This window comes from Bos grunniens, chromosome 17 (genome assembly GCF_055505025.1).
Source record: "Bos grunniens cultivar Pamir isolate PY7600 chromosome 17, Bosgru_T2T1.0, whole genome shotgun sequence".
In the NCBI taxonomy this organism is placed as follows: Eukaryota; Metazoa; Chordata; class Mammalia; order Artiodactyla; family Bovidae; genus Bos; species Bos grunniens.
The window spans coordinates 34,891,587-34,909,131 of record NC_141181.1 but is presented as its reverse complement, the minus strand read 5'-3'; the positions used below and the strand labels follow the sequence as shown (position 1 = coordinate 34,909,131).

Sequence of the window (17,545 nt, the reverse complement as noted above, 5' to 3'; positions counted from 1 at the left end):
AAATTGTACCATCCCTTCAAATCAGAACTTTATTCAGTTTATGACTCTGCTTGGAATAAGAACACAAGTTTAAAGAACGCATTCTTTAAGTGCCACTAGTGCGAAATAAGGAAAAAAGTGTTACGTTAATAAATTTGTGTTGTATGCACATTGTCGGTCTCCCAGTCTATAGAAACATGAAGAATAGAATTCACGTTTTTAATTTCTTAGAGACCAATAGGATTTTAACGTGAAAGTGTTAGTCACTCAGTCGTGTCCAACTCTTTGTGACCCCACAGATTGTAGCCCACCAGGCTCCTCTGTCCATGAAATTCTCCAGGCAAGAATACCAGAGTAGGTAGCCATTTCCTTCTCCAGGGGATCTTCCTGACCTAGGGATCGATCCCAGGTCTCTTGCATTGTGGGCAGATTCTTGACCACCTGAGCTATCAGGGAAGCCTCAATAGGATTTTAACAAATTTGTAAATGGAGCAGAAAAGAAAAAAACTGTTGAACCTAAAGCCTGGCTTCATCCAGAAATAAATATAAATTTTTCTTTTTCTGTCTCTAACCTGAAAGTATGTTCAGAAAGTGAGACCTCACCAGAAACATTACTGATGTTCTGTAGGACAGTACTTTTTTCAGCTTATGTCCTTTAGTTTACACTTCCTGTTTAGTACTAGGAAATATTCCCACCAATATTGAATAAATGAATTTATGCAAAAATTTATATCTGAGCAAAAACCACGCTAGAGGCTTTTGATACCTGGTTCCAGGTGGTTTGATAGAGTAAATGTTACAGTTCAGAGAACAGAGAGATTATGAAAAGTCAGAATACTTAGGAAAACATACATTACTTATTTTTAATTAAAAAATTAATTTTTTGTGACAGACTAAGTTGTTTGCATATGCTATATCATTTCAGTCTGCACAATAATGCAATTAAGGTAGATATTTTTTATACTATTTTGTAAGTAAAGAAATAGTATCACAGAAGTTAAGAAATTTGGTCCATGATCCTAATAGGTAATAAATTATAATGAATGCTACATTTGTTCATTTGGATTTTCTTTCCAGAAATCAGTGACTTTCGATGGCCTTTAAAGAATCTGAACTGGTTAACAGGGTTCCTACAGCCCTTGGGAGTCTCTGGGAATGGATTTAAAGGCGTTAGAAAATCTGACAATGGCTAATGAGTGGGAAGTTGCGTAATCCATCTAATTCTCTTTACAAAAAGTAAAGTCAATTGCATTATATTTCTCTATCATTGACCTGATTTCTGAGTGTGTAATCTTGTGGTGAGTGATGTGGGTCATCCAAGCTTGCTTTACTTTTGGCAGATCCCAACTGAAATCAAAGAAGTACCTGCTTCTTATTTACAAGATTTTAATTTGCTTAAGAGACAAAACTGTTTGCAGTTTGAGGGACCTTTCATGGATTGTGGTGTTCAGTAATACATTTCTTAGAAGCATGCCATGATACCTTATTTACAGTAACATGAGGTAGAAGTCAAAATCATTTCAAGATACTGCTCACTGTACCATTATTGGCATCTTATTTTAGCATACCGGTAATTATTAGGGAGCTAATTTTATATGGCAATTTAACATTTTTTAGTTTATGGATGCTAAGCTGCTGTAGCTTGGTACTTAATGATTAAGCACATGGACTCAAGCCTTGGGTTTGAATCCCAGTTATATCTCGTACCATATGTATGACCTTTGGCAAATGAGTGAATCTATGTGACTCTGTTTTTTCACTTGTAAAATGGAAATTACAATAATACCTATTACAGAGAATTGTTGTATTAAATGAATAATAAATTTGTAATAACTTAAAGCAACACTTAATAAATGTTGTGTGTTATCCTTTTTAAAAGTTTGCCACCATTTATGTTTGATTAAACTAGGAGCCAGTGAAACATTCTTCATGGATTTTTCACTCATTGTGGTATTGAAATACATTATGAAATGTGGTTGATTTATATGTAATAGATCATCTATATATTCATTTTAATATACCATTTATATATTAATCTGGTAGGCTAATACACATGTATTCTTTTTGAAAATAATTTGTGCTTTTGGAAATCTGAGATCCTTCCCAACATTTAGGTATAATGAATTTCAAAAAAGAAAATGAATGTCAGATTTACGACATACATGGGAAGAGTCTATCCCCATTCAGTGAATAATTATTATTAAATTCCTAGTTATACTTGGCCTTTATTAAAATATTTTCAGCATTTTGTTTGTTTTCTAGTGTGTTTTGCTCATTTGTTTTTAAACCTACCAAAAATATTTATTTAGATCCTTAGTATGTATAGTGTTAGGTGCTGGGAATACAAAAATGAATAAATAGATGGAATTTCTTCTCATGGGGCATACAGTTTGGTGGTGGTTATAGACAAATGAACAGTGAACCACAATAAAGTATGCTAAATTCTGTGATGGCAGAAGTGCAGAGAACTCCACGGGGAATGGGATTAGACAAAGAGGACACTAAAACTAGATTTAGGGAGAAAAGAGTTTCTTGGAATGAACCTGGTAAGGGGGCTAGAAATAATGAAGTGGAAGTGATGAGATGTTTCAGAAAGAACATAACATTATGTGGAAAGGCCTAAAGTAGAGATAGCACGTGATACATTGAGAGAGCATGTGAGAGCACGTGTAGTTCCGTATGGCTTTGCTGTGGAGGGAAAGGTGAGAATGGCAGGGGGAATCACACTGTTATGGCTTAACCATAATAGTCTTTGAATGCCATGGCACAGAATGTTTCTTTTGTCCTGGAAGCAAGAGTAAGCATTAAGGCAGTTAAGCAGGAGGTGATATAATCAGATATGTGTTTTAGAATTATCTGATTATAAGAGGATGGACAGTGAGGGTCTGCTGGTAGGAGTGACTTTTCGGAAATCTAGGAGGAGAATCAGTGGTCTGAATTAGAGAATGATGAAGGTGGGATGAAAGGAAGTAGTTGGTTTCAAGAGATCCTTAACAGTGAGTAGAATGCACAGGACATGATGGTTGATTAGATGATGACCTTGATTCTCCTTTGACAGGATCAGCTTCATGAGTGTGCGGTCTATACATATGCATGGGATCCTATGCCCAGAAGGGCCTCAGTGTTGGTTTAATGCTGTAGTTGCTCTCTTTAAATTCTTAATAGTTTTTGAACACAGAACCCGAATTTTCCTTTTAAACTCCACCTTGTAAATTATGTAGTCGGTTCTGGTCTCAAAAAGTGGTTGGATAGTGGTATGTTTGAGCTCTCTGTATGGGAAGTCCATATTGAGTTTAAGGTACTTAAAATATGTAATAGCCTTTGGACCTTAGTTCAGCAGGTTGATGATACAGATTTAAGAAAGAACCCAAATTTTCCTTTTAAACTCCACCTTGTAAATTATGTAGTCAGTTCTGGTCTCAAAAAGTGGTTGGATAGTGGTATGTTTGAGCTCTCTGTATGGGAAGTCCATATTGAGTTTAAGGTACTTAAAATACGTAATAGCCTTTGGACCTTAGTTCAGCAGGTTGATGATACAGATTTAAGACTTAGCATTTTAGTGATAAGTGAAGCCATTGGAATGGATACTATCTCCCAGGGTAAGTATATAGTAGCTGAAGAAAAGGTTGAATAGGAAGAAACCCAGGTGCATTCTGATATTCAAGGGTGGGCGGAAGAAGAGGAGTCCAAAATGAGGACAGAAGGCATTATATACACAGAGGAGTTTGAATATTCAGAAGGAAGAAGGTATATAAAGTTAGAGTTATAAGTTTATTGATGTCAGGAAGTTAAGAAAATTCCCATCTAATATATTGTATTTCCTCTGTGACATATGAGGTTAATTCAGCTGCTGAGAAAAAAAAAAAAAAAGTGGTCAGGTCAGGCTTTTAGAGGAATGGAGAAGCTTGAAATAACTTCTGAGAAAAATAAAAGAACTTTCTGAGAAAATAAGAATGCCAGGCAAGTTTAAGGATCTCTGCAAAATTGGAGATAATTTTATTGCAATTTTTCATTAACCAAGTATTTAGCCATCAGTTATAGTTGTGTGAAATGGAGACAGTCATATTGATTGGCTTCTTATTTATCTCTGGGTCTTCAGTGTTTAAGGCTTCCCAGATAGCATAGTTAGTTAAGAACCTGCCTTCCAATGCAGGAGACTCAAGAGATGTGGGTTCGATTCCTGGGTCAGGAAGATCCCCTGGAGAAGGAAATGGCAACCCATTCCAGTATTCTTACCTGGAGAATCCTTCATGAACAAAGGAGGTTGGTGGGCTACAGTCCATGGGTCGCAAAGAGTTGAACACGACTGAAGTGACTGAATACACATATTGATTAGGACTCAGTTTTGCCACATGGAGGAAAGAGATTTGAATGGAGCCAGATGCAAGGGAAGCCAGTAAATAACTTAATAATATCCAGAAAGATCCCAGCTTTAGTTGGAAAAAAAGGATGTCTTGTAAGTAGGACCGTTGTAAACTACACAGTAATTATAAATCTCCATAATTATAAAGGGGCATTTTCTCTTCTTTCTTTAACCTGTCTTAAGTATTAGATATGATTGAAAGAAGTGTTTCTCTCAATAACAAGAAAAATATTATTTATTTTTACAGTCAGTTTTTGAAACAAAAGGAAAAACTCCACAGGGATAAAAATATGTCCACACAGTGCCTGCCATGTAAAGTTTTCCAAACTCACAGAGACTTGAACCCTGCTTTTTAGTTATTTGATGAAATTGCTTACACTAGTTTATAAATAGTTCTGAATGTTCTTGTATTCTTTTTCATATAAAATATTTAAAAATGTGTCAGTTTTGGTTTCTCCATTAGTAGATGGACCTGTGGAAAAGTGGGGCTTGCTTACAAAATGCTTTGAAAGCAAGAGTTTTCCCAGCCTTCAATAATTTATTTTCTCTTTCTTCGGATCTCTTGTGGAACATATTATCTAGAGTATCCACTGAACATTTAATATATATGTTTTAAATTGCTATATATCTTTGTTTATTCCCACATTGCGAGCTTCTGAAAGGCAGAGATTCACTCTCTTGCATGTGATTCACCTAGTACCTGTGTCTTAAATAGAATTAGTTTATAAGAAATCATTATTTATTCTGACTAAAATCATGGCATCTGATCCCATCACTTCATGGAAAATGGATGGGGAAACAGTGGAAACAGTGGCTGACTTTGTTTTTCTGGGCTCCAATGTCACTGCAGATGGTGATTGCAGCCATGAAATTAAAAGACATTTTCTTTGGAAGAAAAGTTATGACCAACCTAGACAGCATATTAAAAAGCAGAGACATCACTTTGTCAACAAAGGTCCATCTAGTCAAGGCTATGGTTTTCCAGTGGTCATGTATGGATGTGAGAGTTGGACATAAAGCTGAACGCCGAAGAATTGATGCTTTTGAACCGTGGTGTTGGAGAAGACTCTTGAGAGTCCGTTGGACTGCAAGGAGATCCAACCAGTCCATCCTAAAGGAGATCAGTCCTGGGTGTTCATTGGAAAGACTGATTTTGAAACTCCAATACTTTGGCCACCTGATGCGAAGAGCTGACTCATCTGAAAAGACCCTGATGCTGGGAAAGATTGAAGGCAGGAGGAGAAGAGGACGACAGAGGATGAGGTGGTTGGATGGTATCACCAACTCAATGGACATGGGTTTGGGTGGACTCCGGGAGTTGGTGATGGACAGGGAAGCCTGGTGTGCTGTGGTTCATGGGGTCGCAAAGAGTCGGACACGACTGAGCAACTGAACTGATACTGATACTGATTTATTCTGAAAGTTTCTTTTACCTGTTATGCAATTGGGGGAATAATTTTATCTAGCTACACAGACAGAGATTGTAAGTCTATGCTGACTCTTTTACTCATTTGCCGAGTTGTTTAAATGAAACTGAAGTTGGAGACAAGTGAAGGAAAAAGGACCAGTGCTATGAAGACACAGGAGTTTTGAAGGTGGCTGCAATTTCTTCATTTAATCTCTGTGTCATCAGTGACATAGAGAGTAGTCAAGTAAAACTTGTCAATGACAAATTGAGCAGTTGGTAATACAGCACATCTAATAATGACAAATCATGCACTTTCAATTTGTCAATATGCTAAGCACTTTACATTATTTCTTCCTTTTGCAAGAGAGAATCTGAAACTTAGAGAGTTTATAAACTCCCATGGAGTAATATAGTTCTCAGTAGGTGGATTCATACTCTCTGTGAATCCTAGGAGTCAGAAAACGTTAAACCTTAAAGAGACTCTAGAGATGATCTTAGCCTACCTCTCAAGTAGGGAGGTAGAAAGTGTCTTTATTATGTAGAGGAAAGTCAGGAGCCATTCTAGAGGGATCATAAGCTGAGGGAGAGTTTTCTGACTGAGCCCTTTTCTCTCCTCCATAGTGCCCTTTCAGTTGCTCACTCTGTTTTTAGTATTAGGCAAGAAAATAGTAGTCTAGTGCCAACTAGAGACAGGACATCTAGTAGGGGCCTGGCTTAGGAGGCAATATTGTATTAGGAGTAGATTTAGGTATCTTAACTCTCTCAACTTTCCTCACTATGTGGACCAGGCAACTATTGCTACTACAGAAGCAGGAAAGCCCCTAATAATAAAGATGCCTAGACTGGAGAACCTTAGAGATTAGTAAATAGAGGGCCTGGAGAGTAAAAACAGGAGTTCACGCTGAGACATCAGAGGAACTTAAAACTGCTTTGGAAAGCACAAGCTAGGGCCCTTCCACCTAAGTAGAAATTATTAACTAAGGCAGCTAAAAATCACACCGTAAAATGAGCAAAACCAATGGTACAGACAGAAGAGAACTGTAGTATAAATAGATGTTCTTAAAGATAATAAGGGAAAAAACTGGATTCATAAAGAAAAAAAGCAAATAGTTGTAACCAATTCGATATATTGAGTTTGAAAAACTGCCACTTTTTAAAACTAAAATGCAAAACAAAACAAAAACCTGGTGGATAAAATAGCACAATGGATACAGCCAAAGAATAAATTCACGATTTGGAAAATCAAATCTAGAAATCTTTTTAGAAACATCAGGAAAAGATAATGAGAGGGAAAGAATGTGAGAAAAGTCAAGAAGTATGAATGATAGAAACAGTTATGTATGTCATTATTTGTGTACTAGAAGTCTCAGAACCACAGGCAAAAAGTAAATTGAGGGGAGAAAATATTAAGTAAATAACTGAGAATTTTCTGTAATTAAAGGTACAACAATTAAGATTAAAAGGTTCAGAGAGAGCTGAAGAAAACCTACATCCAGACTTACTGTATTCAAATATTAGGTTATCAAAGCTAAAGAAAAAAACTCTAAAAGCTTTCAGGTAGGAAAAAACATGAATCAGACTGGCTTTAGAGTTCTAAACAATACCAGACAGAGGGGAAACCGAAATGACATCTTCGGAATCTGGCAGGAAAATAATTTTGAACCCAAAGTCTTATTCAACTTGACTGTCACTTAAATGTGATAGAGAAGGGAGGATATTTTCTGATACACAGGATCTTAGAAAATTTACTATGCAAAAGTCCCTCTCTGAAAGAGCTCTCAGAGCATGCACCCAGGCAAGAAGAGAACTGAATCCAGGAACAAGTGATGAGATATACGGGTAGTAATAGAGAATACAGAATCCAAGAATGTGCTTTATAGATGTGTGTGTGCTCAGTCCCTCTGACTCTTGGCAGCCCTTTGGACTGTAGCCTTTCAGGCTCCTCCATCCATAGAGTTTTCCTGACAGAAATACTGAGGTGGATTGCCATTTCCTTCTCCAGGGATCTTCCCAACACAGAGATCGAATCCATGTTTTCTGCATTTGCAGGTGGATTATTTTACTGCAGAGCCACCGGGGAAACCCTGCTTTATAGATAAGCAATGGCAAAAAAAAAAAAAAAAGGATGGGGGATACTAATAACCAAACATCTCACAGCCTACAATTAAAACTCCGAGTAATATTAATCTTTGGGAATTTCTAGGGGATAAGAGGGGTAAGATGAAGAGAGGAGTTGCAGACCAGAGGAGGTGAAACTGTAATAAGGTTGTTGTCTTCTTCATGGAGAGTACATAGATATTAACATTAGACATTTACAATGAAGAATAAGCATAGTTATAGAATCTCTTTGCTTGATAATAGATAACATGAGCAGATCACGATACATTGGAAAGAGTTCCAGTATTGAACAAAACAAAGAATACCAGTTTTCAGATGCCTTGTCATTTTACCATGTTTGAGAACCACTGTGTCACTTAAATCAGGGCTCTAATATTTTTATTCTTTGAGACTGCAGCAGTGCATACCAAACTTCTCATTTCTACCTCGGCATTCCACCCTATGTCAAATGCCCATGGTCTGAACAGATGAAACAGCTTTACTATGCTGTCATGTCATACTGTTTGTAGAACCATAAGTAACTCTTCTCATGGACATAGATCTACCATTCTAGACCTTTTCTATTCTGAATCATTTTTCCTTCCTTGAAATATTGCATTTTATGAAAAACGTGGTCTTTATGAATTTTTATTACTTGTATTGTAGTTTTACTCTTTGGTTGTCTTGACTCTAACACTTGAATGCTATATGGCCAATCTTGCAGAAGTTAATTTCTTTCATTCATTTTTGTAAACCAGGAGACTTCACTTATGGGAGTGCATGCTTTCCATAGGAATAACAATTTAAAGAAATTCATTTCCAGATCTTTAATGCCTAAAGGTGATCTGCCTGAGAACACACTTGTGTTGAGAGTGGAAATTCCCCCTATCCAAACTCTTCATTATAAACCTCTGAGATACCAAACAAGAAGAAGGCAGTGGGAAGTTAGAGGTTTGAAAGAGTGGATCACTCTGAAGCACCAGTTTTCTAAGTGTGGTCTGGAGATTAGAATTACTGTTTGCCTTTTTCACTCTCGTTTTCTCAGGAGTTGCCGTTTAAAAGGGCTTCCCTGATAACTCAATTGGTAAAGAATCCACCTGCATTACAGGAGACCCTGGTTTGATTCCTGGTTCAGGAAGATCTGCTGGAGAAGGGATAGGCTACCCACTCCAGAATTCTTGGGCTTTCTTTGTGGCTCAGCTGGTAAAGTATCCTCCTGCAATGCGGGAGACCTGGGTTCAATCCCTGAGTTGCGAAGATCCTGTGGGAGAAGGGAAAGGCTACCCACTCCAGTATTCTGGCCTAGTGAATTCCATGGACTGTATAGTCCAAGAATTTTAAGTTGTCCCTTGTTCATCATCTTTTCTGAGATATAATTCAGACTTCAGAGAATTGGGAGGTGTCATTATGTGAAAATTTCTTATACTCTCATTTATGTGAACAAAGTCTCTTTGTACTTTATTCCATTAAAAAAAGTTGTTTTTTTTTTTTTAAAGAATTTTAAAAGAATCGAATCCTCCCAATGAGTAGGTGGCTCAGCAGTAAAGAATCTGCCTGCAATGCAGGAGCCGCAGGAGATGCAGGTTTGATCCCTGGGTCAGGAAGATCCCCTGGAGGAGGGCATGGCAGCCCACTCCAGTTTCCTTGCCTGGAGAATCCCATATACAACAGAGCCTGGCGGGCTAAGGCCTGTGCGGTTGCAAAGAGTCAGACATGACTGAAGCACCTGAGCACACACGCAATGAGTAATAGTCTCCCGTGTTTACAAGAACACATTTGGGAGAAGGAGACTAAGGAGGTAATTCTATCAGTCTCTTTAAGAAATGAGTTTCCAATAAACTTTAACTTTTTATGCTTAATATTTTGCCTGAATTGATAATATGTATAATGGTACCTAAGTAATTGTAATGCTAATTCAATACAGAAGAAATTTAATACTTAGAACCTTTTGTTCATGTGAATTTTAAAAAATTTAATGTGTATATGTATTTTTATTTGTTAAAATTATTACCAAATGATTCATGAAGGAAGGAAATTTTCTTGGAGTAGTAGAATGACAATACAAATTTAAGGAGAAAAAAAAATCTGTTTAAAGTTTCTCGGAACTAGTTTTTAAATGAACCATAGGATTAACTTATTTAAAATCTGTTGAATACATTGATGAAAGTTGAAATAGAAATCATATTTTAAAATATCAATATTTATAGTATTCTGGAAGTTCATCTTTTACTACTGTTTAAACATGGATACATGTGAGAAGGCAGTAATCTCACTTTTCTCTTTAAAATATATGTATAATTCCTTTTTAGCACTAGCAAGAGCTATATGTACCCACTGATTAAGACCAGAACCCTACATTTTTGGAGAATGGGAGGGAGGTAAAGAGAGAAATGCTTTTAAAATTAAGCAATGAAGCTTTTCCAGGGAGTGACAAAGAGTGGGTACTTATAAAATGATTTTGGAAGCAGATCAGCCAGAAAGGTAAAAGAATCAGAATGCTGATATGGCAAAAGATAATGGAGTTGGTCCCTAGCTAGGCTGTCGCAACTGCCTTATTATATTTTAATATATGCCATTAGCTGTATGTCTTGATTCCTTTGACTTTCTGCCAAATAAATGACTCTTTATTACTGTAGTCACTAGAATTGAGTTGACTGGTCTACTGATACCACCACAGTTTTTTCTAACCCATTGTATATTTATATAGTGGAATAGGAGGATGGTGGTATTCGTTTGATTACCAAAAAAAAAAAATACCCACCTTGATTTGTTTTTAAGACTTTTTCTCATTGGTTTTTAGCAACTTCATTATGATATCCTTTAGTATGGTTTTCTTGTGTTTATCTTGCTTGAATTGCTTTATGCCTACTTATTCTTGAAGCTGCTTTTTTTTCTGTTGGGGTGATAGTTTTATTAAGGCTGAACCAATTTTGGCCATTATTTTTTTCTTTTTTTTTGGCCATTATTTCTTTGCATCTGTTTTTTCTGATTCTCTTCCCAATCCACCCCACCCCCCACTCCTCAGAATTCAATTTCACCTATGTTAGATTACCCAGTAACATCCCTTAGGCCACTGAAGCTCTGATCTTTTGTGTATTTGTGTGTGTGTGTGTATGTATGTGTGTAGTTTCGTTTTGTGTGGTTATGTTTTGTTTTTTGCCTTTTTCTTTCTGGGCTTCAGTTTCAGTGGGGTCACCTACCAAGAGTTTACTGATTTTTCACCTAAGGTTAAGTTCACCTAGCATTCTCTTTTAAATGGAAGCGCTGGGAAAGATTGAAGGTGGGAGGAGAAGGGGACGACAGAGGATGAGATGGTTGGATGGCATCAGCAACTCAATGGACATGAGTTTGAGTAGACTCAGGGAGCTGGTGATGGACAGGGAGGCCTGGCATGCTGCAGTCCATGGGGTTCCAAAGAGTCGGACACGACTGAGAGACTGAACTGACTGATAGAGTGGCAAAACAATTCAAAGAGGATAAACACATGCAAACCACACTAGGGTATATCATAATGAAGTTGCTAAAAACCAGTGAGAAAAAGAATGTCTTAAAAGCAAACCAAAAAGAGGAAAAAAAGAAAAAAAGTCACATTAAATACATTGTCAGAAACAGTGCAAGCCAGGCAACAATGGAATGATATCTTTAAAATGCTGAAAAGAAAAAAAGCCCATCACTATAGAGAAAGCAAAACCTATTCAACTTAAATAGTCAAATGTTTTCTTTTTGAAAGTGTCCTTTCCATTTATAGTCATAGAAACCAATGCTGAAAAGGACCTTTGACTTTATTAGTCCATAGTAATGGGAGTGGGAGTAAGATTAGACTGACTACTCTCTAGAAACACACACAGGGCTTTAGGTTTGTCCGATACACCTGGAAGCTTTCTCACAGACATCCTTCCTCTCCCCTCTCACTGTAGCATTACTAGGGCAGTGAACCTCTGTGTGCAATGAGACTAAGATCATCTAGGGTTTGTTGAGGCAGAAAACAGATGAGAATCACTGACAGTCTACATCCCCACTTTATACATAGGATCATTAAAACTTTGAGAAGATAAAATGACTGTCTTCAAATCATTTTTTACAGAGAAACTAGTACACTGAGTCCTAGATCAGGTGCTTCTCTATTTCTTTTGCATATTAAAAAAATTGGGAGTCCTCCTAGAATTTGTTTATGACAACGTATTTGCAACGAGAGGTAAATCACAAGAATTTCAGACAAAATTTGTGTTTATGTGTGTGTGTGGGGGAGAGATACATAGAGTTTTTATATCAATGCAATTTTATATAAACTCGCAGTATATAAACACTAGGGTTTACTAAGCTATTAATTTACTAAGGCATAACAATAATAAAGATGAATAAAACATCTTTCCAGTATTTCATCTCTCTCCTTGACACGTGAAGTTCCGGGTGTGGTAATACCTATTATGGAGTGACTCCTCAAAGTTCAAGTCCAGAAATACAGAGTACATAGACAGTATATAAACATGCTTATTGTTGCATCATGTCAGGGGAAGAAAATACAGAAGGAACATTTGAGCTCCATAAATCTTTGCTAAAGAGAGCGTTACTTGCTGCAACCTGTCTGCAGCAATCAGAGGAAGGAAGTCAGCAAAAAAGGGAAAGAATGCCAAGTTGCAAGTGCCAAATTGTCTCATCACTTGCAGCTCAAGAGAAAGACCAGATTCCTATAACTCAAAACAAGGTTCAAATTCAGTTGCTAAAATTACAATACTGTCCTGGATTTTAGAATCCATTTTGCCCATTTTTCCCCTACCAGTAAAAGTGATCTTTATCCAAATGTCCGTGAAAGCCATGGAGGAGAAGTGTTGAAAGGGTCATAAATCATGTCAAAACCTCTTATATTCCGATGAGATAACATGAATCAAAGAACATTATTTGACTCCTCCTCCAGCGGTCTGTCCATTAGACATTGTTAGGAAGAATAATTCTAACCAAATCACTTTCAGATTCCAGGTAAATCATGCCTCATCTGAAGTGTGTCTTTGTTATTTGGTTCTAGCTATTAAGTATTCCAAGGAGCTAATTCTGAAGGATTTATGGGTATTATTTAGTTTTCTTTTATAAAGGTTTTGACAAGTTTTTAATCTGATAGTCTGATTCATTTGGGAGCTACCAGATGTTGCTTTTAAAAGTCTCATTTCTCACTCAAATACAGTTTTGATAAAACAGGCATGATTCTGTGGGGGAGTGTTTTGGACACATAGAGAACCAAGTTGGATGGAAGTCACAGAAGTGCTAAGATGCCACTGATTGGAAGGTGTATCATTACTTTATAGATTACTGAGATAGAAAAATGCAGCCAATTATGATGTACATCGATTCCAAGATAACACACCCATTTCTGTGATGTTAAAGAATGGAGAAATGTGCTCCTTAGAATCAGTGAAATATTGAAGGTAGTTGTTTAGCAAAGGTAAGGACACTTCTGGAAAAGCAGGAAGCAGAATGGATACAGGAGTGCAGAGTAGACACTAGATTGCAGAGCGTATGAGCCTGTCACTCCTGGAGAGCGCTGGGAGAGAACTGCAAGCCAGCAGCACCTTGAGCTGGGGTAAGGTAAAGAGTGAAGCCCTTAACCTGAGTTCATCCTCCAAGTGAACAAGAACATTTACCAGAAATCGAGTCTTAACAATTTAAATGGGAGAGCAACACTCAAAATCTTTGAGACTCTCCTAGGATTTAGAAGACAAGATTGAATGCTGACCTAAAGCATTTGAACCTTAGATTTTAGTCATTAATGAGCTCTGAAAGAGAAATAAAGAGTGTTTTAAGAAGATGAATCTAACTAACAATGGTGTGAAAGCTATAATCTGCCAAAAATACTGTCTTTTTTTTTTTTCCATCGGCAAGTACTCTCTCTGGAGAAAAAATAGTAATGTGATCACTAGCTTTTTTTTCCTCCCCCGTTCTTTCTGTTTTTTCCTATGTTGTCCTACTTCTTTGAGAAAAATCTAAGTCCTGCAAATGGTAGTAAAGAAGCTAGTAGTTGTTTACATGAGCTTTTAACCTACTCTCACCAGTAAGCTAAAACACAACCTTCAGTTACATCTTTCAGAGGGAAAAAAAAAATTATTCACTTTGGGTGGAGTATAGACTTGCCCGTAGTCTTCAGTTTTACTGCAGGCAAAACAAAGACACGCCTCTTCCTGAAAACATAGACAACACAAATTGCTGTGGGCAGCTCCTTGCATTATCACTTTTACATCAGCTCATCCCTAACTGCTAACCACCTAATACTGCTAATGTAAAACACCTGCCCTTTGCAAGCACCGGGCCTCCTTTGGTGTAGTATTCTGGGATAACCTCTCATTCCACACTATCTTAGACATTTCTTCTTCCTATAAGATATTCTCATCTCTGTATTTTATCATCTCCATCATATCACTATGAACAAGAAATTTCCTTCCTGTTTGTTTGTTCTGCTAAATTTCTGCTTCTTTTAAGAATCAGGTCTCCTCATATGACTGTGTTCCTTGACAATAAGATTTCTTTCTCCTTATCATAGTGCTGTTCTTGAATGGTTGAACATGTCTCTAATTCTGGGGTCTGTCGAGGTCTCACATGTGGGATGGCCTGCCTTTTTCTCCCCTCACTCTGCTTAGTAATTAAAATTGAAGCTGCTTAAGCATATAAGAATATTAAATTTTTTTCCATTATAAAAAAAGAATCAGATCTCCTGATCACTCCCAGCAGAAACTGGAGGTTCTTCTGTGCATAAAGCAGTCGTCTGTCCATCCTTCCTTTCTTCCATCATCCTTTTCCCCCTTCCTTCCTTTCTTTTTAAAAATACTTTAGTTCTTTCATTGTATTGTACACTCCTTGAAAGCACAGGCCCTATCTCTTCAGATTTATATCCCAGAAGCTTAGCACAATGCCTCATATATAACAGATGGTCACTAAATGTCTGCTGAATTGATTGGTTGGATGATGGAGATTTATATCATCAGATCAGATCAGTCGCTCAGTCGTGTCCAACTCTTTGCGACCCCATGAATCGCAGCACACCAGGCCTCCCTGTCCATCACCAACTCCTGGAGTTCACCCAGACTCATGTCCATTGAGTCAGTGATGCCATCCAGCCATCTCATCCTCTGTCGTCCCCTTCTCCTTCTGCCCCCAATCCCTCCCAGCATCAGAGTCTTTTCCAATGAGTCAACTCTTCGCATGAGGTGGCCAAAGTACCGGAGTTTCAGCTTTAGCATCATTCCTTCCAAAGAACACCCAGGGCTGATCTCCTTCAGAATGGACTGGTTGGATCTCCTTTCAGTCCAAGGGACTCTCAAGAGTATTCACCATGAACACTATTGGCTTAATAAGATATATTCACTAGCCTCAAAATCAGAATCTAATATTAACTTAAGAAACACAACTACTTTGAAGACAAAGAACCCAAAATAGTGTACTAGAAGGAGCAGACAGAGAACATCCAGCAAGGGCAGATTTCTTCTAGCAGGAGTGACTGAGATTATATTATGCTGAGTCTTGGGTGAAAGGATATTTCAGGAAACAGGAGAGGAGTAGGTAGGCATTGCATATGGAACTGACACTGTAAGCAAAGAACATAGTAGACATGAAAACAAGAAATATATTTGCAAAATGATGAATATTCTAATTTATATGGTTCAGAATTATAAGTACAGGATCAGTGGCTCATAGAGCTGGGCAAATCAGTTGAAATCATGTCTAGGGAGAGTTCAGCTTTAGTAAACTGGAGAGAGAATTTCTGAGTAGAAGAAAGAAACTGTCATGAGATTTTAGGAAGATTAATCAGTGCTCAGGCTGGATTAGAAGAGGAAGAAACTAAAGACTGGGGTGAAGGGTTGCAGTACTTTTTTAGGAGAGGAATTTAAGACAAACTAAATCAAAAGGATATATGTGAGTGACATGGTAATATATTAAAAAAAAAAAAAAAAAAAGGTGTCTCACCCTGTCGTGTGTTGGCCAGTTTACATTTGGATCACCACATTTATGAGAAACAGTGGTAAGCCAAGGTAAACCAAAGAAGAGCAGTGAGAACCGGTGTGGGAGGGAGGGACAAGGGTCTGCAAACTGTGAGTTCCTGATGAATCAGGAGGAGAAAAAAGGCTTTGAAGAAGTGATGTGATAGACAACTTCAGTTAACCCAGAGGACTGACATCTGGAAGAAACAATAGCATCCGTATTCTGTTGCTCCAAGGAAGCAAGGAGAGATACTAGGCTATATCCAGAAGAATGTGACCTAGATGTAGAAACCGTGTCACAGAGGAATAATAATTGTGATGTATCTCACGAGGATGAATTTTTATGATAAAGGAGATTTGGAAGGAACTTCAACACTGTCTTCAAATACATGAAAATTTGGCCACCTGAGAATGGGTCTGGTGAGCAGATTTAACTCCATACGTCAGAACAGTTTGTAAGTTATAGATAAGCAGCTTCCTCTCTTTTTGAAAAACATATCATCTTAACTATTTTAAAAATAATTATTATTTGTTAATTTATTTTTGCCTGGACTGGGTCTTCAGTGCTGCACGCAGGCTTTTCTCTAGTTGCGGTGAGCAGGGGCTGCTCTCCCATTGCAGTGCATGGGCTTCTCTTGTGGCTTCTCTTGTCGTGGAGCACAGGCTACAGGGTGCACAGCCTTCAGTACTTGCAGCATCTGGGCTTGGTGGTTGTAGCTCCCAGGCTCTAGAGCACAGGATCAGTAGTTGTGGTGAATGGGTTTAGCATGTCCTGATCAGGGATAGAACCCACATCTCCTATGTTAGCAGGCAGATTCTTTACCACTGAGCCACCAGGGAAGCCCCAGCTTTCTCTATATCATCAGAAACTGACTAGCAGGCCATTCAGCAGAAATATCATAAAAAATATGTTAGTATTGGCAAGTGGTTTTAAAAGGACAGATTAATAGAGTCCGTTGGATTTATCTTATTAGTATATATTTCTATTATCAGAGAGTAAAAAAGAATCAGTGGACCCATCAATGTCTTAGAACTTAATGTCTATAAGTTTACTTACGACATTTACTTATTGTCCATAAGTTTGCTTATGAATGACTATTTCAGAATTTACAGCTCTAAGCAGAAAATTCAAAGACATATAAGGAATCTTAGGTATCCATGTATCCATAATAAAGTCACTTTCTTAATCTGAATCCCAAATGAGGTATGGTATAGTATAAAGAGTCATGGGTTGACATCAGACATTTCTGAATTTTAAGCCAACTCTGCCACTTACCAGCTGTTTTAACTTTAGCATGTTACTTGGTCTCTCTGGGTCATGGTTTAAACAACAATGTAATTACTCTCTTCCAGGGTTATTACAGAGATTAATAATAATGTTTATTCAGTATATAGAAAATAACCTAGTACATCTTTGGTACTTTTAAAAATAACAACAATTGATGTTATCTGAAAAGGTTTTAAATAAGCATCCTTCATAGATAAAAAAAGTAGTAAAATGAACAGAACAGGAGCTCTGGAGTCATATTGATGTCACTTTGAAGCCTACCTCAGCCACTTCATTAGCAGTATATCCATAGCAGCCTATTTAAGCAACATGAACTCTGATTCTTTATCTGTAAAATGAGAACAGTACTTATCTACTCTACAGGGTCAGAATATTAAATTAGGTCACATTTATTATTTCTGTGTTTAGCAGAGTCTGGTGTGTAGTAAAACCTCAGTGTTAATTTC

General features: G+C 37.4%; 1 protein-coding gene across 17 annotated transcripts in view; it reads left to right on the top strand.

The window, feature by feature from the left end:
• AFG2A (AAA ATPase AFG2A) overlaps positions 1–17,545 on the top strand; it is a 382,680-nt gene that overhangs the window by 155,238 nt on the left and 209,897 nt on the right. The window contains exon 15 of one of the 17 annotated variants that reach the window (XM_086346847.1): positions 1,057–1,822. The exons of the other annotated variants lie outside the window; for them this stretch is intronic. Within the exon in view, the coding sequence (XP_086202973.1) occupies positions 1,057–1,083 (27 nt within the window). The 3' untranslated portion in view covers positions 1,084–1,822. Of the gene's footprint in view, positions 1–1,056; positions 1,823–17,545 lie in introns of those variants that run through there. 17 annotated transcript variants of the gene reach the window in all.